Source organism: Carcharhinus amblyrhynchos, chromosome 33 (genome assembly GCF_965287045.1).
Source record: "Carcharhinus amblyrhynchos chromosome 33, sCarAmb.v2.hapA, whole genome shotgun sequence".
NCBI classification, from domain to species: Eukaryota; Metazoa; Chordata; class Chondrichthyes; order Carcharhiniformes; family Carcharhinidae; genus Carcharhinus; species Carcharhinus amblyrhynchos.
The window spans coordinates 13,376,788-13,402,538 of record NC_137356.1 but is presented as its reverse complement, the minus strand read 5'-3'; the positions used below and the strand labels follow the sequence as shown (position 1 = coordinate 13,402,538).

Here is a 25,751-nt window from a genome sequence, read left to right as displayed (position 1 = left end):
ACAATCCCATCTCCCAATGCCTCCCAACACCCACCAGGAATGTTTAACTTTCCCCCTATTTCCCCCCTTCTTTCCCTTCCTAAGATCCCCTTCTCCCTACCCATACACCATCCAACCATACAATCTCTCCCTCTCTCCCTCCCTGTTCCATGCTCCTTATCTGTGGCCTTGTCCGCACTTGACAGGCAGGGATTCAAATTCCAAGAATTTACTTGAAGCTCTGTGGTTAATTTTCAGAGAACTCCCACCTGGAACACTCCTTCCCCTGCACCCTCGCTGATAAAAAATACCTGGGCCACTAACTCTGCTCCTCTCTCCAGACTTGATGCCTGATCTGCAGCCCCACATCATTATCGTTTTGGTTGGGGTAGCATCTTCCTACTCAATTTCCAAAATGGCGTTGGAGCATGGCGACATCTTACAAGCTGTGTCCACCATACCCCCAATCCTACAGTTTACTCTTGTTCTGTGCTTCTATAACTTTATTCTAACTCTTTAAACTTTCCAACAATGCTCTAATTCATTAAGTTGATCTTTCTCTATACCCTAGCTATGACTATAGCACCACATTCCGCGCTCCCACCTTTCCTTCTCTATGAACAGTATGTCTTGTCTGTATAGCACGCAATAAACAATACTTTTCACTGCATCCCACCACACATGGCAATAATAAATCAAATCAGCTCTGTCGCTTACTGCCATTTCTCCCCACCAGGTGTCGCTGCCGTTGGCTTTATTGTCTACAGCAATTTGGAATCCATTCTGGATGGGGACTTTGTGGATGAAGAAGGTGGGAAAAGGGAAAAGATGGGCCAGAGTTACAAGCTCAACTCCGACGTGGTGACGGTGACTATGGGAGACGGGCGGGGAACAGAACTGCGCGAGCCTGTCAACTTCACTCTGAGGCACAAAGAGGTTTGTCATCGACGCCATTTCAGTTCCATTTCTGGAAGCTCATCTGTCAATCATTCTTATGGTTTTCCTCCGTCCGCCCATGAGTTATTGGAGGTCTTTCCACTGTCCAGTGTTTGCTATTGTTGCCAACCAGGTCAGCCGTGATCACTCAGAAAGGAAAAGGTTCATTTTGCATCTTCACCTTTGATTTGTTTTCTCATTTAAGGGCAGGATTTTCCAGCCCCGACACCAACAGGTATCGTCACAGGCAGGCTGGGAAAATTTGGGGAGTTATTCAAAGTCAATAGGTGGGATTTTTCTATCCCACTGCGTTGCTTGAGTGGCATAGTGGCATGGGAAATATGAGGGAAAGGAAGAAAATCAGGTTCATGCCTGGGAATTTGAGCAGCAGTTCGGGCAGAGTGGAAGTTCAGATGAAGGCCAGGATTCTCCGGTCTCGCCCAAGGCTAAGATTCTTCAGTTCCACTGCAGTGAATGGAACTTTGGCTGAGCACCTAATACTCCATTCTCACTGGCAGCGGTGGCGGGCATAGACTCCCTACAGTGCAGAAGGACGCCATTTGGTCCATCGAGTCTGTACCGATCACAATCCTTCCCAGGTCTATCCCTATGTATTTATCCCAGCTATTCCACCTGACACTAATTTAGCACGGCCAATGCACATCTTTGGACTGTGGGAGGAAACCAAAGCACCCAGAGGAAACCCATGCAGACATGGGGAGAATGTGCAAACTCCACACACACAGTAACCCAAGCCTGTGAAACAACAGGTCGGAAGAGAACAGAGAATTCCGGTCAAAGTCTGGGGAATGATCTCTGTTAAAGCTGGAATTATGTGGCAGCTTGTCGTATGCAATGAAGTGGAAAATCTATAGCTTTGCCCTGAGGGAATTCCATTATTAACATCACATGAGGAGATGATGGCCTAATGGGATTATTGCTAGACTATTAATCCAGGAACTCTGCTAATGTTCTGGGGATCTGGGTTCAAATCCTGCCACGGAAGATGGTGAAATTTGAATTCAATAAAAAGAATCGGGAATTAAGAATCTACTGATTATCATGAAATCATTGTCCATTATCAAATAAACCCACCTGGTTCACTAATGTCCTTTTGGGAAGGATATCTGCCATCCTTACTCTGTCTGGCCAAATATGATTCCAGAGCCATGGCAATGTGGTTGACTCTCAACTGCCCTCTGAAATGGCCTAGCAAGTCACTCAGTTCAAGTGTGACTCAGGATGGGCAATAAATGTTGACCAACCAGCAATGCCCTTATCACATGAATGAATAACAATAGATGTACCTACACCACATGGATTGCATTTTCTCAAGGGCAATTAGAGATGGGTATTAAAAGCTGACCTAACCAGCAACGCCCATATCCCATGAACAAATAAATGAATGAATAAACTATATGAAAAGTTTAAAAACATTTTAAAAATCCAGAGGTTATTATCTATGTGGTAGTACCTTTCAGTTTAGCCCCTAACTGCTCATACTCAGCAGAACCTCTTAGTCCTACCTATATCATTGGTACTCAAGTAGACCACAAATGGAGCCTACCTACCTCATTCCCAAGTTTCTGTTTAGCCCATGGAGATGTCCTAAACCCTTTGGGACTTGCGCTGTCAGCTGTAAAGAATAGTATCTATCTCCCAAACTGCTGTTCCATATAACTACAATGTCCCTTTTTATTCCCTCTTTCACAAATGATCCATTGTGTCATCACTTTCCTGTTGAGTCTCAAAAGTATTGTGCTAGTAACCTGCTTCCCTGTTCAGATCACCAACAATCTATCCTGGTCTCCCCCATGCCAACACTATAGTTAAGAAAGCCCACCAATGCCTCTACTTTCTCAGAAGGCTAAGGAAATTTGGCATGTCAGCTACGACCCTCACCAACTTATACAGATGCACCATAGAAAGCATTCTTTCTGGTTGTATCACAGCTTGGTATGGCTCCTGCCCTGCCCAAGGTCTCAAGGAACTACAAAGGGTGTGAATGTGGCCCAATCCATCACGCAAACCAGCCTTCCTCTGTCTACACTTCCTGCTGCCTCAGCAAAGCAGCCAGCATAATTAAGGACCCAATGCACCCCAGACATTTTCTCTTCCACCTTCTTCTGTCGGGAGAAAGATACAAAGTCTGAGGTCATGTACCAACTGACTTAAGAACAGCTTCTTCCCTGCTGCTGTCAGACCTTTGAATGGACCTATCTTGCATTAAGTTGATCTTTCTCTACACCCTAGATATGACTGTAACACTACATTCTGCACGCTCTCATTTCTTTCTCTATGAACAGTACATTTTGTCTGTATAGTGTGCAAGAAACAATACTTTTCACTGTATCCCAATACGTGTGACAATAACAAATCAAATCAAATCATTTCCTCAGAATGTAAGAGAGTGGAGTGACCGAGTTGTCTATTAAACCTGATTTAAGCCCAGCAAGTCACTCAGTTCACAGGTGACTTAAGATGGGCAACAAATTTAGTTTATTTATTTATTAGTGCGACAAGTAGGCTTACATTAATACTGCAATGAAGTTACTGTGAAAATCCCGTGGTTGCCACACTCCGGCTACTGTTCGGGCACACTGAAGGAGAATTTAGCACGGCCAATGCACCTAACCAGCACACCTTTCAGTCTGTGGGAGGAAACCCATGCAGACATGGGGAGGACATACAGACTCTGCACAGTGACCTAAGCCAGAAATCGAACCCATATCTCTGGCGCTGTGAGGCAGCAGTGTTAACCACTGGGCAGCACGGTGGCACATTGGTTAGCACTGCTACCTCAAAGCACCATGGACCCAGGTTCGATTCCCAGCTTGGGTGACTGTCAGTGCGGAGTTTGCACATTCTCCCTGAGTCTGCCTGGGTTTCCTCCGGCTGTTCCAGTTTCCTCCTGCAGTCCAAAGATGTGCGGGTTACATGGATTGGCCACGCTAAATTGCCCCGTAGTGTCAGGGGGGACTAGTTAGTTTAAACAGGGATAGGGCCTGGGTAGGATTGTGGTTGGTGCAGACTCGATGGGCCAAATGGCCTCCTTCTGCACTGTCGGGATTCTATGCTTCTATGGTTCACTGTGCCACCACGCCAACCTAATGCTGGCCAACCAGCAACATCCATATCACATAAATGAATAGCTATAGGTGTGCCTACACCATGTGGGTTGCAGTAGTTCAAGATGGCAGCTCACCACCATTTTCTCAAGGGGAATTTGAGGTGGGTATTAAATGCTGACCTAGTCAGCAACATCCACATCCCACGAATACATAAATGAATGAATAAACTGTATGAAAAGTTTAAAAACTGGATGACTAATACAGAAACTTCAGAATTTGCTCATCTCTTCCTCTCAAATGAATGTGTGAATTTTCCGAATAGCCCCACTTTCCTAAGGTGATACTACGATGACAAATATTAGAACAGTTGTTTGTTTGTTCCTTTGCTCGACACAGGAAAAAAATCCAAACGAAATTCCGGTTTGTGTCCATTGGAAAAACGGGAAGGAGCGAAGCTTCTGGTCTCCCAGAGGCTGCAAGATAGTCACCTTCACCAGAAACCATACAACCTGTGGATGTCTGCGCCTGGCGAACTTTGCAATCCTAATGGCTCCTGTCGAAATAGAGGTAGCATACATCCTGTACAAGCCTTTTGCACAAAGAAATAACACTGGCAAAGCCCAAAAGATTTTCCTTCTGTCGACATCCCTCCATGGCCTCACTCCTTTCTATCGCTATTAACTCCTACAATCTGTCTTCCTCCGGCTCTGGCCACCTGTCTATCCCCCAATCTGGGCGGCATGGTGGCACAATGGTTAGCATTGCTGCCTCACAGCGCCAGGGATCCAGGTTCAATTCTGGGATCGGGTAACTTTGGAGTCTGCACATTCTCCCCATGTCTGCATGGATTTCCTCTGGGTGCTCCGGTTTCCACTCACAGTCCAAATATGTGTAGGTTAGGCGGATTGGCCATGCTAAATTGTCCCTTAATGTCAGGGGGATTAGCAGAGTAAATATACGGGGTTACGGGGATAGGGCCCTGGGTGAGATTGCCACCAGCTCCTTGAGCCAAATGGTCGTCTTCTGCACCCTAGGGGATGCTATGATTCTATCAGTTGACCTGCCTGTGACTTACCTATCTATATCTGTCTTAAATACACTCAATGACCTGGCCTCAGCAGCTTTCTGAGGCAATGAATGCCATAGATTCACCACCCTCTGGCTGAAGAAATTCTTCCTCATATCAGTTCTAAACCCTTTACTCTGAGGCTGTGCCCTCAGATCCTGATCTGTCTGACGAATGGAAACCTCTTCCCCACTTTCACTCTATCCAGGCCTTTCAGTATTCTGTAAGTTTCAATAAGATCCCCCTTCATCCTTCTAAACTCCATCGAGTACAGACCCAGAGCCCTCAAACACTCCTCATAAGTCGAGCCTTTCATTCCTGGGATCATTCTCGTGAAGCTCCTCTGAATCCTCTCCAAGCCAACAAGTCTTTCCTTAGATACCCGCTGCCCAGAACTGCTAACCCTTGACTCCTATGTAGATCAAAAATCTGTCCAATTTGAATATATTCAATTCAATATATCCAAAAGGATTTCGAATTTTGAGTTATATCTTCTCCATGGGTGGTACGGTGGCACAGCGGTTAGTACTGCTGCCTCACAGCGCCAGAGACCTAGGTTTGATTCCAGTCTCGGGTGGGTGAATGTGTGGGTTTCCTCCTACAGTCCAAAAGATATGCAAGTTAGGTGGATTGGACATGCTAAACTGGCCCTTAGTGTCCAAAGCTGTGTAGGTTGGTGATTAGCGAAGTAAATATGTGGGGTTACAGGGATAGGGCTTGGGTGGGATTGTTATCGGTGCAGACTTGATGGGCTGAATGGCCTCCTTCTGCACTGCAGGGATTCTCTGATTCTATAACATGAGTCAGTGCCGCTCTGTTCCTTTTGCAGGGTGAATTTGCCCTTGAAGTAATCAGCCTCATCGGAATCAGTGTGTCCCTCATCTGCCTCGGAATTTCCATCCTCACCTTCGCCTTCTGCCACTCCATCCAGCGGAAGACTCGGACCATTCACATGAACCTCTCTCTGAGCCTCTTCTTGGCGCTGTTACTGTTTGTAACCGGGATTTCCAGGACAGGGAACAAGGTGAGGAAATTCGGATTCAAACTCACTTCTCCCCCAATCCACCCTTGAACTGTCATTGCTTCCCGTACTCTACTGGACTGCATATGAGACTTGTTAGTAAAATTAAAGCCCATGGGATTAAAGGGTCGGTGGCAATATGGATGTGAAAGGGACATAAAGCAGAAAATAGATTGGAGGAGGTTTATCCTAGAGACCGTATTAGGACCACTGTGCTTTTTGATACGTAGCAATAACCTGGTCTTGGGTATACAAGGTATAAAGTCTGCACACCGTAGAATCCCTACAAAGCAGAATGAGGCTATTCAGCCCATTGAGCCTGCACTGACAACAATTCAACTTAGTCTCTATCCCTCTAACCCTATGTATTTACCCTGCTAATTCCCCTGACACTAAGGAACAATTTACCATAGCTAATCCACCTAACCTGCATCTCTCTTGGAGCGTGGGAAGAAACCGGAGCGCTCGGATGAAACCCATGCAGACACCGGGAGAAGCGGCGGCACAGTGGTTAGCACCACTGCCTGCGTCAGGGACCAGGGTTCAAGTCCAGCCTCGAGTGATTGTCTGTGCAGAGTTTGCACATTCTCCCCATGTCTGCGTGGGTTTCCTCCAGGTGCTCCGGTTTCCTTCCACAGTCCAAAGATGTGTAGGTAGGTGGATTGGCCATGCTAAGTTGACCCAAGTGTCAAGCAAATTAGCAGAGTAAATGTGTGGGGTTACAGAAATAGGGCCTAGGTGGGATTGTGGATGGGCTGCATGGCCTCCTTCTGCACTGTAGGGATTCTATGATTGGACGGAACATGGAACTCACCTCACCGAGATCCTGCTCACTACACACATTAAGATTGAGGCTTTGTATAGAAAGCTGTGAGAATTTGCAAAACAAGGAGATAAATACCTGTAAATAAACAACCATGATCAGGTCCCGCACTGCACATGGATCTGGTAGATTCAATACAAGCAAACCACAACTAGTTAATAACAGAACATAAGAGCGACAAACACAGCAGCCACCACTAACCCATGATACCCTAAACCAGCACCACAGCAAGAAGAGAATGGAGAAAAGCTGACATTAGCAGGCCAAATAATCGTCTCACTTCCCCCAAAAATGAGGTCAAATATAAAACCCACACAAATTTGAACTGTGAGTGGCTTTGTTTTGAACTCATCCTTGTGATTGCAAATCTCGAGCATCAGAGCATAATTTCCTGTCCATTAACTCCAGTGGGATTGGAAAACCTCACCGGCTGAGAGTCTGGAAAATTCCACTCCAACTTTCTCCCCACTCATGAGTTGTTATCTTATAAAGGTTTATTTTCTTCTCAAGAGGAAATTGTATCAAATTCTGAACTTGTTTTTCCTTTCTTTGATTGAGGGATTAATAGAATATTGGCCAGGGCACTGAGGAGATCTCCCTTTCTGTTCTTTAACATGCTGCTATTGCATTTTCTCAAACCCCACGCAGACAGACGAGGCGTCTTGTCAAAATCAGCACCTCTGACAGTGCAGCGCTCCCTTGGTACTGCACTAGAGTGTCGGCCTCCATTTATCTGTCCACAGTCAGGTGGTTGTGGTGAGGTTATTGTTTTGTTTTTAAGGTGTCGCCCATCTACATTCAGAGCCCCAAGCTCGGAATTTCCCTCCCAGGATCTCTTAGCCCCTTTGTCCTCCTTTTAAGAAGCTGTTTCACACCTATCCCTTTGATGAAGTTTTCAGTTCTCATGATGTGATTCTGAACCACAAAGTCCTGTGAAGCACTTTAGGACATTTTATTACGTTAATGGAGCTAAATGTACCTTGTTGTAGACTTGGACCAGGCAGTATTTAATGGAGGCAATGGGTGTCTCACCCATCCCCTGGATTGCTTCTTGTCATAGAATTCCTGCAATGCTGAAGGAGGCCATTCAGCCCATACCGACAACAATCCTACCCAAACCTTATCCCCGTAACCCCATGCTAATTCCCTGATACTGAGGGGCAACTTAGCATTGCCAATACACCTAACCAGCACATTTTTCGGACTGTGAGAAGAAATCGGAACGCCCAGAGGAAACCCACGCAGACACGGGAAGAATGGGCAGATTCCACACAGACAATCACCCAAGCCCAGAGTTAAATCAGGATCCCTGACAGTATGAGGCAGCAGTACTAACCACAGTGCTTCTGAGGAATTGATTATGACAGGCACTTGATGGGACAGCAGTGGGCCTTCCCCTGGTGTGAAGGATCCAGATGGGGCCATATTCCTGCTCACTGCGAGCTATCGACCAATCAGAGGCTGGAAGCTCAATTGAGGCACAGCGCCACTGGCATGAGGGTGGCTGCTGCCAATATAATACCCAATGGAGGTCTTAGTTTGTGGATGGGCCCCAAGTTTACAGGTAAGTGATGATGGGGAGGGAGGGGGGAGGGGTTTGCAGTGTGGGGGCCACAGGGGGAGGGAATTTTGGGGGTTGGGGGGGGGCCAACAACGGCAGGGCATTAGCTTTCAGTGGGCTCATGAATGAAGGACTAACAAGGAGTTCATGAGCAACCACGCATGCAAATGCTTGTGGTGCACCCCACACAGTGAATGCCACATACTCCACCCCTACAACCCGAATTTGGGTTTATTCCATGGAGATGGGATGAGGCTCTTAAGAGGGCTTTCGTTATTTACATAAATGTCTCAATTGGTGGTGACAGAGAAGGCCATTCATAGGATGTCATGCCATGGTCTCAACTGGGGACGTGGAGACTGGAAGATGGTGGGGTCACCACCTGTCATCCTCCCATCTAATTAAATGCCCCACACCAGACGTGCCATAGGGAAGGGTGTGAAGAAGAGGAAGATAAATGGCTTTGGGGAGCAAAGTGTGGCAGTGGGATTAATCCCAGACTACCCTCATGCAGAGTCAGCACAATGATGATGAAGTAAATTGAGCTCTTTCTACTCTGGAAGGTTTGATGATTGTCTGGTAAGTTCCTGACTGTTAGGTTAGATCTGGCAAGGTACTGGTCAAGATGCTGGGTCAAAGGTAATCAGAGATTGACTATTAAGAGCTAAAATTTTTCTCTTAGTTCTTAATATAATCTGCACACAGATCACAAAGAATGCATCAGGTCCATGCTCTTCCTACCTAGATCGGCCCAGTGCATTTCTGAGAACATACTTCACTGTCAGAGTTGCTGATCATTCAGATGATGCCATTAAAATGTGATCCCATCTCCTCTCTCAGGCTGTGAAAGTTCTCGTAGCCCAGATAAAAACACTTAGCTGATATTTATCTCTCAGCCAAGATTATCTGGTCATGTGTCTTATCGCTCTATGTGAGAGATTGTTGTCTGCAAATTGATGGCTGTGTTTCTTCCATCACGACAATGACAGAGATTCAACCATACTTCACTGACTGTAAAGTGCTTTAAGTAATATTTGGGCAGCACAGTGCTTCACTACGCCAGGGATCCGGGTTCAATTCCAGCCTTGGGTGATTGTGTGGGGTTTGTATGTTCTCCCCATGTCTGCGTGGGTTTCCTCCGAGTACTCCAGTTTCTTACCACCCTCCAAAGATGTGGAGTTTAGGCAGATTGCCTGTGCTAAATGGCCTCTTAGTGTCCAAAACTGTGTAGGTTAGGTGGATTGGTCATGCTAAATTACCTCTTAGTGCCCAAAGATGTGAAGGTTAAGTGGATTGGCCATGCTAAATTGCCCCTTAGTGTCCAAAGATGTGCAGGTTAGGTGGATTGGCCATGGTAAATGCACGTGGTTGCAGGGATATGGAGTAGGGGAAGGCCTGAGTGGAATGTCATTCTGGTGCAGGCTTGATGGGCTGGATGGTCTCTTTCTATGCTGTAGGGATCCTATGGTTCTATATATTGGACAGCCAGGGCACGGTCATAGAATTACAACACAGTCAGGCCATTCAGTCTGACAGATCCATGTTTAGTGTTTAGGCTCCACACAGGCTCTTCCCATCCTCTACATTAAACTCCATCCTGCTCCTCAGTTGGCTTCAGCAGCTCCCCCTGTTGTAGTAATTTCCACACTATCATCCTTCTCCAACGAAAGAAATTTCTTCTGGATGCCCCCTCACATTTTTCCTACCTTATTTACGCCAGCCTTTTAGTCTCCCCCACAAGCGAAAACAATCTCTCTACATCTGCGTTTCAAACTTTTTCATAGGGCTGGACTTTGCAAAGTTGGGTTCAAGGTTTGGGTGAAGGGGCTGCTGGGAGGGGAAGGAGAGGGGAGGCACTGCAGCCAGTTCCCAGGAGAGGCCAGACAGAATCTAAGCCCAGGTCGGGACCTGGTTGGCAGGCCTCTTTGCCGTGGTGAGGATGGGAGTTTGAGAGGGGAGGATGAAAGAAGAGATTTGATCCTTGGGGATGAGGGAGGGTGTACTCTAAGAATACATTTTTCTTTTTGGTTGCCAGATGTAATTAATGATCACGTTTTCAGTTTGCAAAGCTCAGAAACTCATTTCCCCATCCCGCCCACCACAGGAATCGTAGTGGGCGGGGGTTGACCATACAAAGGTCTGTTGACCTCATTGACCCCAGGCTGCGAGCACGGCCAGAAAATCCCCTCCCTTTATATTTAACTCTTCATGCTGTCCAGATCAAAAGTCGAACTGGATTGAATTGTCTCTATCTACATCTCATCAGCCTCTACTGCAGCTGTGAAATGTGGCCTCCTGGGACATAAATGTAAGCAATCACCCCATCTGGTCACCCTATTATAGAAAGGATATTATTAAACAAGAAAGAGTGCAGAAAAGATTTACTAGGATGCTACCGGGACTTGATGGTTTGAGCTATAAGGAGAGGCTGGATAGACTGGGACTTTTATTCCCTGGGGCATAGGAGGCTTAGAGGTGATCTTATAGAGGTCTATAAAGTAATGAGGGGCATAGATAAAGTAGATAGTCAATATCTTTTCCCAAAGGTAGGGGGGTCTAAAACTAGAGGGCATAGGTTTAAAATGAGAGGGGAGAAATACAAAAGGGTCCAGAGGAGCAATTTTTTCACACAGTGGGTGGTGAGCGTCTGGAACGAGCTACCAGAGATAGTAGTAGAGGCAGGTACAATTTTGCTTTTTAAAAAGTATTTAGACAGTTACATGGGTAAGATGGGTATAAAGGGATATGGGTCAAATGCAGGCAATTGGGACTAGCTAAGTGGTTTGAAAAAAAAGACAGCATGGACAAGTTGGGCCAAAGGGCCTGTTTCCATGCTGTAAACCTCTATGACTCGATAACACATTAATTCCTAGCTAAGTCGTTCCTAGCTCTTTTGAGATATTTACACTTAATACAATGGTAATACAACAATATGTTACAGGGGATGTGTCTCTAGTGGACACAGGAGACCCCCAAGGACTCTGCTTGGCATCAAAAGTAAAGCTGCCAGGTAGTGAAATCCTCAGTTGAGGATAAAGACATGTTCAAAGTGTTGTTCGATATTTTCTGATTGGCATAACCTCTGATAGCAACATTAGCAATGATTACGATTATCCTTTTTCTTCTCTGTGCTGCTTTCTTGGTTGTTACCTTTTAACTTGAATGCTACAAAGGCAGAATTAGTCAAAAGAGCAGACATTAAGAATCATGTTTCTTCCTTTCAGATTCTGTGTGCAGTGATCGCAGGCTTTCTCTATTATTTTTTCCTGGTGGCATTCACCTGGATGTTTTTGGACGGACTGCACCTTTTTCTCATCGTGAGAGACCTCCAGAGAGTGAAGGTTTCTCGGGCAAATGTCCGTAATGTCCATGTGTACGTGATCGGCTATGTGCTGCCTGCCGTTGTGCTGGGAATTTCCGTAGCTGTCAAGCCCAGTGGTTTCGGAACACCAAAACAGTGAGTAATACAGACAGGTTCGATTCCCGACTCGGGTCACTGTCTGTATAGAGGTTGCGAACTCTCCCCGTGTCTGCATGGGTTTCCTCCAGGTGCTCCGGTTTCCTCCCACAGTCCAAAGACACGCTGGTTAGAGTGCATTGGCCATGCCAAATTTTCCCTCAGTGTATCCAAACAGGCGCCGGAGTGTGGTCTCTCGGGGATTTTCACAGCAACTTCATTGCAGTGTTAATGTAAGCCTACTTGCGACTAATAAATAAACTTTACTTTTAACCTCAAGTAACACACAATTGATCCAGTTACCATTTGGTACATTTATCTTGTTGGCCCTTACTAACTGCTCTTAGCAAATGGGAATATATGTAAACAGACGGATATTTCATGTTAAGAATTTACAAGTGTTGCATATTGTCCTAATTATTTTAGGGGTTGTGGGGTTTAACAAAAGAGAAAAGGATGTGGTTTGCATGCATAGATTCAGACTAACCGTGATAAGGTTTATTGAAAGAGATGTTCCCTGCACTGCACAGAGTACAAACTGAAAGTTTGTAGCCTCCAATGAAATCACCATCAAATCATGTGATCAAATCTTAAAGCAACCATATAACCATTTAAATATATGACATGTTGTCACTGTTATAATATAAGTAACATAGCTGACAACTTACATTGAGACAGCTTTCACAAGCAATATAGTCATGACCAGGTAATTTGTGTTTTTATTGATGTTGGTTTGGGGATGTGAGTGTTGCTGGTTAGCCCAGCATTTATTGCCAATCCCTAATTGCCCTTGAGAAGGTGGTGGTGAGCTGCCTTCTTGAACTGCTGCAGACCCTGAGATATTAGTACACACACAGTTCTGTTAGGGAGGGAGTTTCAGGATATTATCCAGCAACAGTGAAGGAATGGCTGATATATTTCCAAGTCATGATGGCTCGGAGGGGAACTTGCAGGTGGTGTTCCCAGGTATCTGCTGCCCTTGTCCTTCTAGATGGTAATAGTCATTGGTTTGGAAGGCGCTATCTAAAGAACCTTGGTGAGTTCCTGCAGTGCATCTTGTAGATGGCACACGTCTTCCACTATTCTTCAATGGTGGAGGGAGGGAAGGCTTATCAGTCAAACAGGCTGCTTTGTCCTGGATGGTGTTGAGCTTCTTGAGTGTTTTTGGAGCTGTACTCATCCAGACAAGTGGAAAATATTCCATCACACTCCTAAGTTGTGCCTTGCAAATGGTGGACAGGCTTTGGGGAGTCAGGAGGTGCGTTACTTTCTGCAGGATTCCGAACCTTTAACCTGCTCTAGTAGCCACAGTTTTTATATGGCTGGTCCAGTTCAGTTTCTGGTCAACGGCAACCCGTAGAATATTGTGGGCCAGGTCACCAAGAAAGATCTCCTTGCCCATACAATGAAACAATGCCATGTACAATCTGTCAAGAACCCTACTGATGTTAAATGAAAGGGTATCGCAAAACTCAGAAGGGTAAGTTTGAGCTTCTTAAATGTTTATTTTGCAATTTGGTATGATGTGAGGGGAGATATGTAAACCAGTGATGAAAGACATAGCCTGCTGTAATCATTCAAATGAAAGAAAGTTTACTAAAGTGTGAAAAACAATAACTCTGGGCGGCACAGTGGTTAGCACTGCTGCGTAACAGCACCAGGGGCCCGGGTTCAATTCTGGCCTCGGGTGACTGTCTATGTGAAGTTTGCACATTCTCCCTGTGTCTGCAAGGGTTTCCTCTGGGTGCTCTGGTTTCCACCCACAGTCCAAAGATGGGAGGGTAAGGTTAATTGGACATGTTAAATTGCCCTTTAGTATCAGGGAACTAGCAGGGTAAATTCATGGTGTTATGAAGGTAGAGCCTGGGTGAGATTGTTGTCAGTGCAGGTTTGAGGGGCCAAATAGCCTGCTTCTGCACTGTAGGACTTTGATGATTCTATGAATAAAGGCAACAATACAGAACAAAAGTTACGATTAACTACAATAATGGCTACATACACAATTTAGTTTAATTTACTACACTTTGTAGAGTTACATGATTACAACAAGGCCATGTATTTCATCACCGGTTTGCACATCTTTCCTCACATTACACCAAACTGCAAAATAAACATTTAAGAAGTTCAAAGTCTACTATATCGATCCACTTCCCTTTTCTCAAAATATCATCCCATTGGTTTTAACACGATGAACCAAACCCAGCAAATAATCACCACACGCGAGATGCATCTTTATTTTGGGGTACTCTTCTTCTGGTTCAGTTTAGAGTCACTCTCAGGTTTAAAACATAGCTTTGCAGCACAGAAGCTTGCTTTTGGGAGAACTGTTTCCAGCTGGGTGAGACTGGGAACTCAATTGCTCATCGCTGCTCTCCTGCTGTGCAAGACTAACCCTACAACTGATATAGGGTTTATTCCATTTGATCATGTCTTACCTAAAAAAAAACTAGCCTTAGTAGTCATGTTTTTAACATGGAAGTGCGGCATGCATTCTTCTTTTTCTGTTTGAATTCCTTCGCTCTGTATCTTTAGCTCCTGCAATTCTATGCCTTATTATTCTCCACTTTACTCAAGTGGATATTTGCTCACTCTGATACTAGGCTAATCTAAGACCTCAGTGCAACTGAACCCTTATCAATTCCCTTTTATCCAATTCACTAATTTTTCAGCTCCCTGATAAATCTTTGACGTACACCAGAAATTGATGGAACCACAGGTTGCTGTCTCATCAACAGGACAGCACCTCCAAAAGTGTGACACTATACTGCACTAGAAACTACATGGTCAGGGATTTTAATCCACAATTCAGGTGAATTATGTGGAGATGCCGGCGTTGGACTGGGGTGGGCACAGTAAGAAGTGTCTCAACACCAACAGGTTTACATGCAATCACGAGCTTTCGAGTGCAGCTCCTTCATCAGGTGAGTGGAGATCAGAGAAATAAGAGGAATTCTGAGGAATACACACACTATAAGGGCAGGAGTAGCAGACACATAGGTACACCACCACCTAGAAGTTCCCCTCCAAGCCACTTACCATCTTGACTTGGAAATATATTGGTCATTCCTTTACGGTCACTGGGTCAAAATCCTGGTGCTGCCTCCCTAACTGGGTGTACATAAACCACATAGACTGCAATGGTTCAGGAAGGCAGCTCACACCACCTTCTCAAGGACAGTTAGGGATGGGCAATAAATGGTCTTGCCAAGGATGCTCACATCTCATGAATTTGTTAAAATGGTGTCCTCCTGCGCTGTTATTTCTAATGCATCCTGTGAAAATATTCCTTTATTGATCCACATCAAGGGAATGATTTAGAAATTTAGAAGATGCAAGTGCTGAAAATGAGGGAGGAACTGTTAAAATTTCAGGTTCCATCAGAATGGGGCGGCACCGTGGCACAGTGGTTAGCACTGCTGCCTCACAGCGCCAGGGATCCAGGTTTGATTCCCGGCTTGGGTCACTGTCTGTGTGGAGTCTGCACGTTCTCCCCATTTCTGCATGGGTTTCCTCTGGGTGCTCCAGTTTACTTCCACAGTCCAAAGATGTGCGGGTTAGGTTGATTGGCCATGCTAAATTGCCCCTTAGTGTCGGGAGACATAACTAGAATGGCCTCATTCTGCACTGTACATTCTATATGTGTACACTGTAGAGGCAGCCATGGCCAACGTTCTTTCCATTTCCAAATGGTGTGTGGTGACTTGGCACCTGGGTAAGAGGAGTTAAAGTTCATTCATTAGTGTCACAAGTAAGGCTTACATTAACACTGCAATGAAGTTACTGTGAAATTCCCCTAGTCACCACACTCCGGCGCCTGTTTGGGTCAATGCACCTAACCTGCACATCTTTCAGACTGTGAAATGTGGAATATTAGGCCTTTTGTTAGGACATAGCAGCAGGAGTAGGCCATTCAGCCCTTCAAGCCTACTCTACAGAATGATGCTTACCTACCTTTTGAATTTAAAATGCCATCACTGCTAAGCCATTAAATGTTAACACTGATTATAGGTAAGATCATGCCCGATCTGTTTGTGGGCCCAACTCCACTTTCCTGTCTGCCCTTCCCTGCAACTAACAACAAATTATGAGAAGCTTTCAACAATATGTACTGCTGAAGTGGAATCAGGGACTTTTCTACACTTGACAATTATGCAAGTTTATTCAGAGAAACAATGCAACAACTTCCTCACAGATTTTAAAACTCAAAACTTCAAATTCCAATGACAAGACGTTTGAAGCCCATTGGAAGAGTTCATTCATTCTTGAACACAGAGAATCATAGAGTAATAGTGAGCGGCACAGTGGCATGGTGGTTAGCACTGCTACCTCTCAGCGCCAGAGACCCAGGTTTGATTCCCGGCTTGGGTTACTGTCTGTGTGGAATCTGTACGTTCTCACCGTGTCTATGTGGGTTTCCTCCAGGTGCTCCGGTTTTGTCCTACAGTCCAAAAATGCACAGGTTAGGTGGATTGACCATGCTAAATTGACCCTTAATGTCAGGGGGATCAGCAGGATTTTTGAGGCTTGATGGACCAAATGGCTTCCCTCTACACTGTAGGGATTCTAGGATTGAATGACTCTATAATCCCGACAGTGCAAAGGAGGCCATTTGGCCCATCAAATCTGCACTGATTCTCCAAAAGAGCATCCACGCTGTCTCTCCGCAACCTATCTCATAACCTCAAGTATTTACCCCACTAATCACCTTAACCTACACATCTTGGGCCACTAAGGAGCAATTTAGCATAGCCAAGCCACCTAACCTACACGTCTTTGGACTGTGAGAGGAAACTAGAACAGCCGGAGGAAACCAACGCAAACACAAGGAAAACGGGCAGACTCCACACAGAAGCTGGAATCAAACCTGGGTCCCTGGAGCTGTGGGACAGCAATGCTAATCCTGGTTCCACCCTGCACAGTTGCTGATAGCTCAGACCAACAAGTGGTTTTCACATCAAACTGCCACATCTTGCTATTGGCGGAATGGCTTTGTTGTTTGGGCTGGCTAGTTGTTTTCTGATTGCATTCTGGGTTCTAGTTACAATCTGGCCCATTCTTTTGTTAGTTAATGGGCCATCTTTTGTATTCAGTGCTGAGTCTGTGGCTAGCTTCCTGGCAATAATCTGTGTATATTCAGCCACCGTTTTAAATTATATAACCAGGTGTTTGGGTCTCTGCGCATTCTATTTCTGAAATTTGCTCTTTTGCAAGCCTTGAAGTGAATTCTGAGATCACTTACTTTGGTAAGCTTACCAAGCTCTTTCGCAACTTTCCATGGAACTGGACCCCTACCGAGAGTAGCAACTTTCATTTACATAGTGCTTTCCAATAGAGTGGAACATCTCGAGGCATTCACAGGAGGGTCATTTCATAAAAGTTAGCATCACACCACATCAGGGAAGGTGGATGCAATGACCAAAAGGTTAGTCATAAAAACATAGAAACAAGAAGCAGGAGAACCTTCGAGCCTGCTTCATCATTCATTATGATCATGGCTGATCATCGAATTCAATATTCTGATTCCCCCCTTCCCCCCATATGCCTTGATCCTTGAGCCCCAAGAAATATATCTAATTTCTTCTTGAAATCACACAACATTTTGGCCTCCACTTTCTGTGGGAGTGAATACATTCACCACCTTTTGGGTGAAGAAATTTTTCCTCATCTCAGTCCTAAAAGGTTTACTCCTTATCCTCAAACTATGACCCCCTCGTTCTGGACTCCCCCATCATCAGGAATATTCTTTCTGAACCTACTCTGTCTAACTCTGTTAGAATTTTATAAGTTTCGGAGATTTCCCCCTCACTCTTCTAAACTCCAGCGAATATAATCCTAACCAACTGTCTTTGCTCATATGACAGACCTGCCATCTCAGAAATCAGCCTGATAAACCTTCACTGCACTCCCTCTATATCAAATACATCCTTCCTCAGATAAGGACACTAAAACTGAGCACAATATTCAAGCTGTGGTTTCACCAATGCTTTATACGATGGTAGTAAAACATCCCTATCCCTATACTTAAATCCTCTCGCTATGAAGGCCAACATACCATTTGCCTTCTTTACTGCCCGCTGTACCTATGCGCTTACTTTAAGCAGCTGATACACAAGTACATCACGGTCTCATTGAGTATCCACCTCTCTCAATTTACACCCATTCAAGTAATAATCTGTCTTCCTATTATTGCTACCAGAGTGGATAACCTCACATTTATTCACATTATATTGCATCTGCCATGCAAATACCCACACACTCAGTTTGTCCAAATCATGCTGAAGCATCTTGCATTCTCCGCACAGCTCACCCTCCCACCCAACTTTGTTTCATCTGCAAATTTGGAGATACTACATTTAATTACCTCTTTCAAATCATTAATATATAATATTAACAGCTCGGGTCCGAGCACAGATCCCTGCAGAACTTCACCAGTCACTGACTGCCAATCAGAAAAACAGGTCGATCTTAAATGTTTGATAGGCAGGCTGAGAAGCAGACATACTTAGGGGGGGAAATCAGAACTTAAGGCCTACACTGATAGTGCAGTCGCCAGTGATGGAATGTTGTAAATTGAGAAAGTAAGAACATCAGAAATAGGAGCCCACTGAGACTGCCCCACCATTAAATACAATTGGTAAACCTCCGTGGCTCAGGCCTCCAGTCAATCGCACCCTTAAGTGGATGGGTGAGTGTAAGTGAGGATGAGTGTGTACAAGTGAGGATGGGTTAGTGAGGATTAGTGAGTGAGGATGAGTGAGTGAAGTTTGGAGAGTGGCAAATGTTGTGCCTTTGTTTGAAAAGGACTGCATGGAAAAGCCTGGGAACTATGGGCCAGTGAGCCTCACAACTGTGGTGAGTAACTTGTTAGAAGGTATTTGGAGCAATAGGATCCACAGGCATTTAGAGATGCAAGGACTGATTAGGGACAGTCAGCATGGCTTTGTGAGTGGAAAATCATGTCTCACAAATTTAATTGAGTTTTTTGAAGGGGTAACCAAGAAAGTAGATGAGGGCAGTGCAGTTGACGTTGTCTACATGGACTTTAACAAGGCCTTTGACAAGGTACTGCACGGTAGGTTTTTGCATGAGGTTAAATCTCATGGGATCCAGGGTGAGGTAGCAAAATGGACACAAAATTGGCTTGATGACAGAAGCCAGAGACCTGTGACCAGCAGTGTGCTTCAGTGATCGGCGCTGGGTCCATGGTTATTTGTCATTTATATTGATGATTTGGATGAGAATATAGGAGATATGGTTAGTAAGTTTGCAGATGACACCAAGATTGGTGGCATAGTGGACAGGGAAGAAGGTTATCTCAGACTGCAATGGGATCTTGATCAATTGGCCAGCGGGCTGATGAATGGCAGATGGAGTTTAATTTAGATAAATGTAAGATGATGCATTTTGGTAGTTTGAACCAGGGCAGGACTTGCTCAGTTAATGGTAGGGCACTGGGGAGAGTTACAAAACAAAGAGATCTAGGGGTGCAGGTTTATAGCTCCTTGAAAGTGGAATCACAGGCAAACAGAGTGGAGAAGAAGGCATTCGGCATGCTTGGTTTCATTGGTCAGAATATTGAATACAGGAGTTAGGACGACTTGTTGAAGTTTACAAAACATTGGTAAGGCCACACTTGGAATACTGTGTTCAGTTCTGGTCACCCTATTATAGAAAGGATATTATTAAACTAGAAAGAGTGCAAAAGAGATTTACTAGGATACTACTGAGACTTGATGGTTTGAGTTACAAGGAGAGGCTGGATGGACTGGGACTTTTTTTTTCTGGCGCGTAGAAGACTGAGGGGTGATCTTATTGAGGTCTATAAAATAATAAGGGGCATAGATCAGCTAAATAGTCAATATCTTTTCCTCAAGGTAGGGGATTTTAAAACTAGAGGGCATAAATTTAAGTTGAGAGGTGAGAGAAACAAAAGGGTCTAGAGGGGCAATTTTTTTCACACAGCGGGTGGTGAGTGTCTGAAACAAGCTGCCTAAGGTAGTGGTAGAGGCGGGTACAATTTTGTCTTTTAAAAAGCGTTTAGACAGTTACATGGGTAAGATGGGTATAGAGGGATATGGGCCAAACGCGGGTAACTGGGACTAGCTTAGGTGTTTAAAAGAAAGGATGGCATGGACAAGTTGGGCCAAAGGACCTGTTTCCATGCTGTAAACCTCTACGACTCTAAGTGAGGATTGGGTTAGTGAGGTATTTCAAATAATGTAAAGACTAAATATAGGGAAAAAATGTCCAATGATAGGGAAGTCCAGGATAAGAAGACCGAACATCAAATTCAAAGCTTGGCTGTTTAGGAGGGAAATCAGGAAAGGTTTAATCACGTGAGGTTGAGTGGAAATCTAGAATGTTCTTTGCCAAGGGGCTGTGGATGGTGGGGCTTTCAAAGCTGCGATCAATATGTCAGTTTTATTAAGGGTTATGGAGCTCAGCTGGCTCACTGGAGTTAAGAACAGGTCAATACTAATCTAATGGAGTGTTTTAAGAGGCTTGAGGGGCTGAATGGCCTACTCCTGTTCCTAAAAAGTGAAATATAATTGCACTTTTTGTCAGTCCAGTATGAAGTCTACCATTCTACTGTCATCATAATCAAAGTTATCTGTTCACATGATGCATTCATGTTGAAGATTGAAGATGTGAAGAGATTGAAAGAGCTGGCGTTGAGCTCCCCAGAGCAGGGAAAAAGTTACTGAGATTTGATGGAGGGGTTTGGCAGAGTAAAGAGGGAGAAAGTGTTCCCAGTTACTCTCGGGTCAGTAACCAGAGAGAACAGGTTCAAGTTCATTGGAAAAACAACAAGAAACAATATGGCAGCAACTTGCTTAGGCACCAACTAAAATGGTGTTGGGTGCAGATCAAATCATAATTCTCAGAAGAGAACAGAATAAATATTTGAGAAGGAAATGTCAGAGAATGTTCAGGTGAGTGAGATTAATTGGGTAGTTCTTTCAAAGAGTCAGGACTGGTACGATGGGCCAAATGACCCTCCTGGCGTGCTGTATGATTCATTGAGAGGACAACAGAGCCAAAGAGGTGGTGGTCCCGTCAAATCCCTGACCTTCCACCCAAGGTGAGGAACTTTGATGTTGTGGCCATTTCAGAGACATGGATAGAGCAGGGACAGGAATGGTTGTTGCAGGTTCCGGGGTTCAAATGCTTCAGTTGGAGTAGAGGAGGAGGTAGAAGGGGGGGAGGGGTAGCATTATTAGTCAAGGATTGTATCACAGTGTCAGAGAGGAAGTTTGATGAGGACTTGTCTGTTGAGGTAGTATGGGCTGAGATTAGAAATAGGAGAGGAGAGGTCACCCTGTTGGGAGTCTTTTATAGACCTCCTAAAAGTTCTAGAGAGGTTAAGGAAAGGATTGCGGAAACGATCCTGGATAGGAGTGAAAGTAATAGGGTAATTGTTATGGGGGACTTTAACTTTACTAATATTGATTGGAATAGCTATAGCTCTAGCTCATTAGAGGGGTCAGTTTTTGCACAAAGCGTGCGGGAAGGTTTTTTGACTCAGTATGTAGATAGGCCAACTAGAGGTGAGGCTATATTGGATTTGGTGCTGGGAAATGAGCCAGGCCAGGTGTTAGACTTGGAAGTTGGTGTGCATTTTGGTGATAGTGACCACAATTCGGTTACGTTCACCTTAGTGATGGAAAGGGATAGGCATGAACCTCGGGTCAGTAGTTTTAGCTGGGGGAAGGGTAATTATGAGGCTATTAGGAGAGAATTAGGAAGCATAGGTTGGACTAGGAGACTACAGGGTCTGGGAACGTCCGAAATGTGGAGTTTTTTCAAGGAGCAGCTACTGCGAGTCCTTGATATGTATGTCCCTGTCAGGCAAGGAGGAAATGGTCGAGCTAGGGAACCGTGGTGCACTAAAAAAGTTGATTCGCTGGTTAAAAGGAAAAAGGAGGCTTATGTCAGGATGAGACTTGAGGGCTCAGGTAGTGCACTGGAAAGTTTTAGATTGGCTAGGAGGGAGTTAAAGAGTGAGTTAAGAAGGGCTAAAAGAGGACATGAGAAGACTTTGGCTGATAGGATTAAGGAGAATCCTAAGGCGTTCTATAGATATGTTAAGAACAGAAGATTGGTTAGGGCAAGATTAGGGCCAGTTAGAGACAGCAGTGGGAAGTTATGTGTGGAACCGGAAGAGAATGGAGAGGCATTGAATCAATATTTCTCTTCGGTATTCACGCAGGGAGACATAAATGTAGCTGTGGAGAACACTGGGTTACAGGGTTGTAAACTGGATAGTATTGCAGTTGATAAGGAAGATGTGCTAGATATTCTTGAGGGTTTGAAAATAGAGAAGTCCCCTGGTGCGGACAGGATTTACCCTAGGATTCTCTGGGAGGCAAGAGAGGCGATTGCAGAGCCTCTGGCTCTGATCTTCAGGTCGTCGTTGGTCACAGGTATAGTGCCAGAAGATTGGAGGATAGCGAATGTTGTCCCATTGTTTAAGAAGGGGAACAGAGACTTCCCCGGGAATTATAGACCGGTGAGTCTTACTTCTATTGTGGGCCAGGTTAGAAAAAATTATTAGGGATAGGATTTATAGTTATTTAGAGAGTAATGAATTGATTGGAGATAGTCAGCATGGTTTTGTGGAGGGTAGGTCATGCCTTTCTAACCTTTATTGAGTTTTTTGAGAAAGTGACCAAAGAGGTGGATGGGGGTAAGGCAGTTGACGTGGTATATATGGACTTTAGTAAGGCGTTTGATAAGGTTCACCATGGAAGGCTTCTGCAGAAAATGCAGATGTATGGGATTGAGGGTGATTTCGTTAATTGGATCAGGAATTGGCTAGCAGACAGGAGACAGAGAGTGGTGGTTGATGTTAAGTATTCGTCATGGAGTTCAGTTACAAGTGGTGTGCCTCAGGGATCTGTTTTGGGGCCACTGCTGTTTGTAATTTTTATAAATGATCTGGGTGAGGGTATAGTTGGGTGGATTAGTAAATTTGCTGATGACACCAAAGTCGGAGGTGTGGTAGATAGTGAGGAGGGGTGTCATAGTTTACAGAGAGACTTGGACAAGTTGCAGAGCTGGGCCGAGAGGTGGCGGATGGAGTTTAATGTGGAAAAGTGTGAGGTAATGCACTTTGGCAGGAATAACAGATGTGTAGAGTATAGGGCTAACGGTAGGACTCTGAATAGTGTTGATGCACAGAGGGATCTAGGTGTATGTGTACATAGATCCCTGAAAGTTGGGAATCAAGTAGATAAGGTTGTTAGGAAGGCATACGGTGTCTTGGCATTTATTGGTAGGGGGATTGAATTTAGGAGCCGCAGCGTCATGTTGCAACTGTACAAAACTCTGGTGCGGCCGCACTTGGAGTATTGTGTGCAGTTCTGGTCCCCACATTATAGGAAGGATGTGGAGGCATTGGAGAGGGTGCAGAGGAGGTTTACCAGGATGTTGCCTGGTATGGAGGGGAGGTCCTATGAGGAGAGACTGAGGGATTTGAGGTTGTTTTCGTTAGAAAGAAGGCGGCTAAGAGGGGACCTTATTGAAACATATAAGATGATTAGAGGTTTAGATAGGGTGGACAGTGATAGCCTTTTTCCTCGGATGGAGAAAGCTAGCACGAGGGGGCATAGCTTTAAATTAAGGGGTGGTAGTTATAGGACGGATGTCAGAGGTAGGTTCTTTACCCAGAGGGTGGTGAGGGATTGGAATGCCCTGCCTGCTGCAGTTGTAAATGCACCTAGTTTGGGGGCGTTTAAGAGATCCATGGATAGGTTTATGGATGGAAAGGGATTGGTTTAGGTTAGAGGGTCATTGCTTTTTAATTGGTCGGCGCAACATCGTGGGCCGAAGGGCCTGTTCTGCGTTGTAATGTTCTATGTTCTATGAAGCTCAAAATCCTTGGAGAGGGAGGATTGAAACAGGAAAGAATGAGAGATCTGCAGATTCGTGCACTTTGTCCTTGTCACGTTATTGGGCCCCATAATATCTGCCAAGTGAAACGTCTCGTCCCTCCTGCAATTAATTACAAATCAACACTGCTCAGGAAACCATAAAAACCTCACTTCCTGTTATTGTCCTCCAGATGTGTTGAAAGGGGAACACGCAGACTGCAAGCCTCACGTTATCAGAACTGCACACAGGCCATTACTCAACCTGTCACATACTTGGAGACATGCTGCCTGGTTCCTGAGACTGAGGGAAGTCCTCTGGGCCACACATGGAATAAAGAAGGGCCATGAAGGGAGGACTTCACTAGCTGGAGCATCACTTTGACTTGCGATTCAGTAGAACATTCTCGAACACAGAGAGTCCCCCCTTTAGACCCTCAAGCTTGTCTCCCAATCACTGAAATCAGGCCCCATTCCATTCACCCGCTATTGCGGTGAAATCAAACGCCTTGGAGACTTGGCTGTGGTTTTTCGATCACTTTTTCAAGCAGGTAGATCCAATCCAATCCAATCTTCTCTCTATTGTCTTCTCAACATGTACTTTGTCATTCCAGAGACTGACAACTTATTAGCTGCAATTTCTATCTGACATTGTGTGATGGGTTGTAGATCCCTTGTATCATCTTACTGAACATTCTAATGACTGACATTTATCTACCTCTAATCACCATGTTCACACCCATTCAGGAATAGTCCAGACATGATTTTTGCTGCATCCTTTGCCTAGGTTAGGCTAACATATGTCAAGTATCCCAACAGCCTTTGCTTTACAGGCACCTGCCTCCTGGGGCAATTTTGTTTTAAGTTTATTTATGTGTCACAAGTAAGGCTTACATTAACACTGCAATGAAGTTACTTTGAGAATCCCAAGTTGCCACACTGCGGCGCCTGTTCGGGTACACTGTGGGAGAATTTAGCCTGGCAGGAAACCAGAGCACCCAGAAACCCATGCAGAAACGGGGAGAATGTGCAGACTCCGCACAGACAGTCACCCAAGCTTGGAATCGAACCCGGGTCCCTGGAGCTGTGAGGCAGCAGTGCTAGCCACTGTGCCAGTGCGATTTTGAGCCCGTGCTCTCTGCCCGCAGGAAAGGAGGCATGGGTTCAAAATGCAGGTAGTTGGAAAAGAATGATTCCCGGCGGCAAGATCGCCTTTTCAAATTTTGAGCTAGCCTCGCCAGCAGAGAGACGTGGAACACGCCAGGGAAAGGTAAGAACCTCATTTGAATGTATCAGCATCTCATTAGCGAGCACTTATGTCCAATACTGCACCAAATATTCAGCTGGCATGCTAACACCAGCGTGACACACATTAGTGCCATTTACAACAGCTCAACATAACTATGAATCTGTCACCATCACCACTTGCCTGATGACTATAGCTCCAAAAGCTCCAAGATGCTTGACATCATCCAGAACAAAGCAGCCCGCTTGATTCCTGTCCCTTCCACAAACATCCACTCCCTGCACCACCAACGCACAGTGGTAGCAGTGTACCATTTATAAGATGCATTGCAGGAACTCAACACAGTTCCTTAGACAGCACCTTCCAAACCCACGACCACTTCCATCTAGAAGAACAAGGTCGGCACATACCTGGGAACACCACCACCTGCAAGTTCACCTTCAAGTCATTCACCATCCTGACTTGGAAATATATCAGCCACTCCTTCACTCTCAGCTGGTTACAGCCATAGCTAGGGTGTAGAGAAAGATCAACTTAATATAATAAAAGCCTGATGGCATCAGGGAAGAAGCTGTTCTTGAGTCGATTGGGTATGTGACCTCAGACTTTTGTATTTTTTTCCTGACGGAAATTAGTGGCAATCTGGAATAATGTTGCTGCATAATATTGAATGGCAAGTTTCACTTTCCCAGGCAGTGACAAATTGGGTTGAATTGGGGCA

General features: G+C 45.0%; 1 protein-coding gene across 1 annotated transcript in view; it reads left to right on the top strand.

The window, feature by feature from the left end:
• The window catches only part of LOC145360897 (adhesion G protein-coupled receptor E1-like), a 69,289-nt gene that overhangs the window by 37,026 nt on the left and 6,512 nt on the right, over positions 1–25,751 (top strand). The window contains exons 7-10 of the mRNA XM_080216400.1: positions 716–915; positions 4,383–4,553; positions 5,882–6,076; positions 11,682–11,914. Of these exons, the coding sequence (XP_080072526.1) occupies positions 716–915; positions 4,383–4,553; positions 5,882–6,076; positions 11,682–11,914 (799 nt within the window). The remainder of the gene's footprint in view (positions 1–715; positions 916–4,382; positions 4,554–5,881; positions 6,077–11,681; positions 11,915–25,751) is intronic.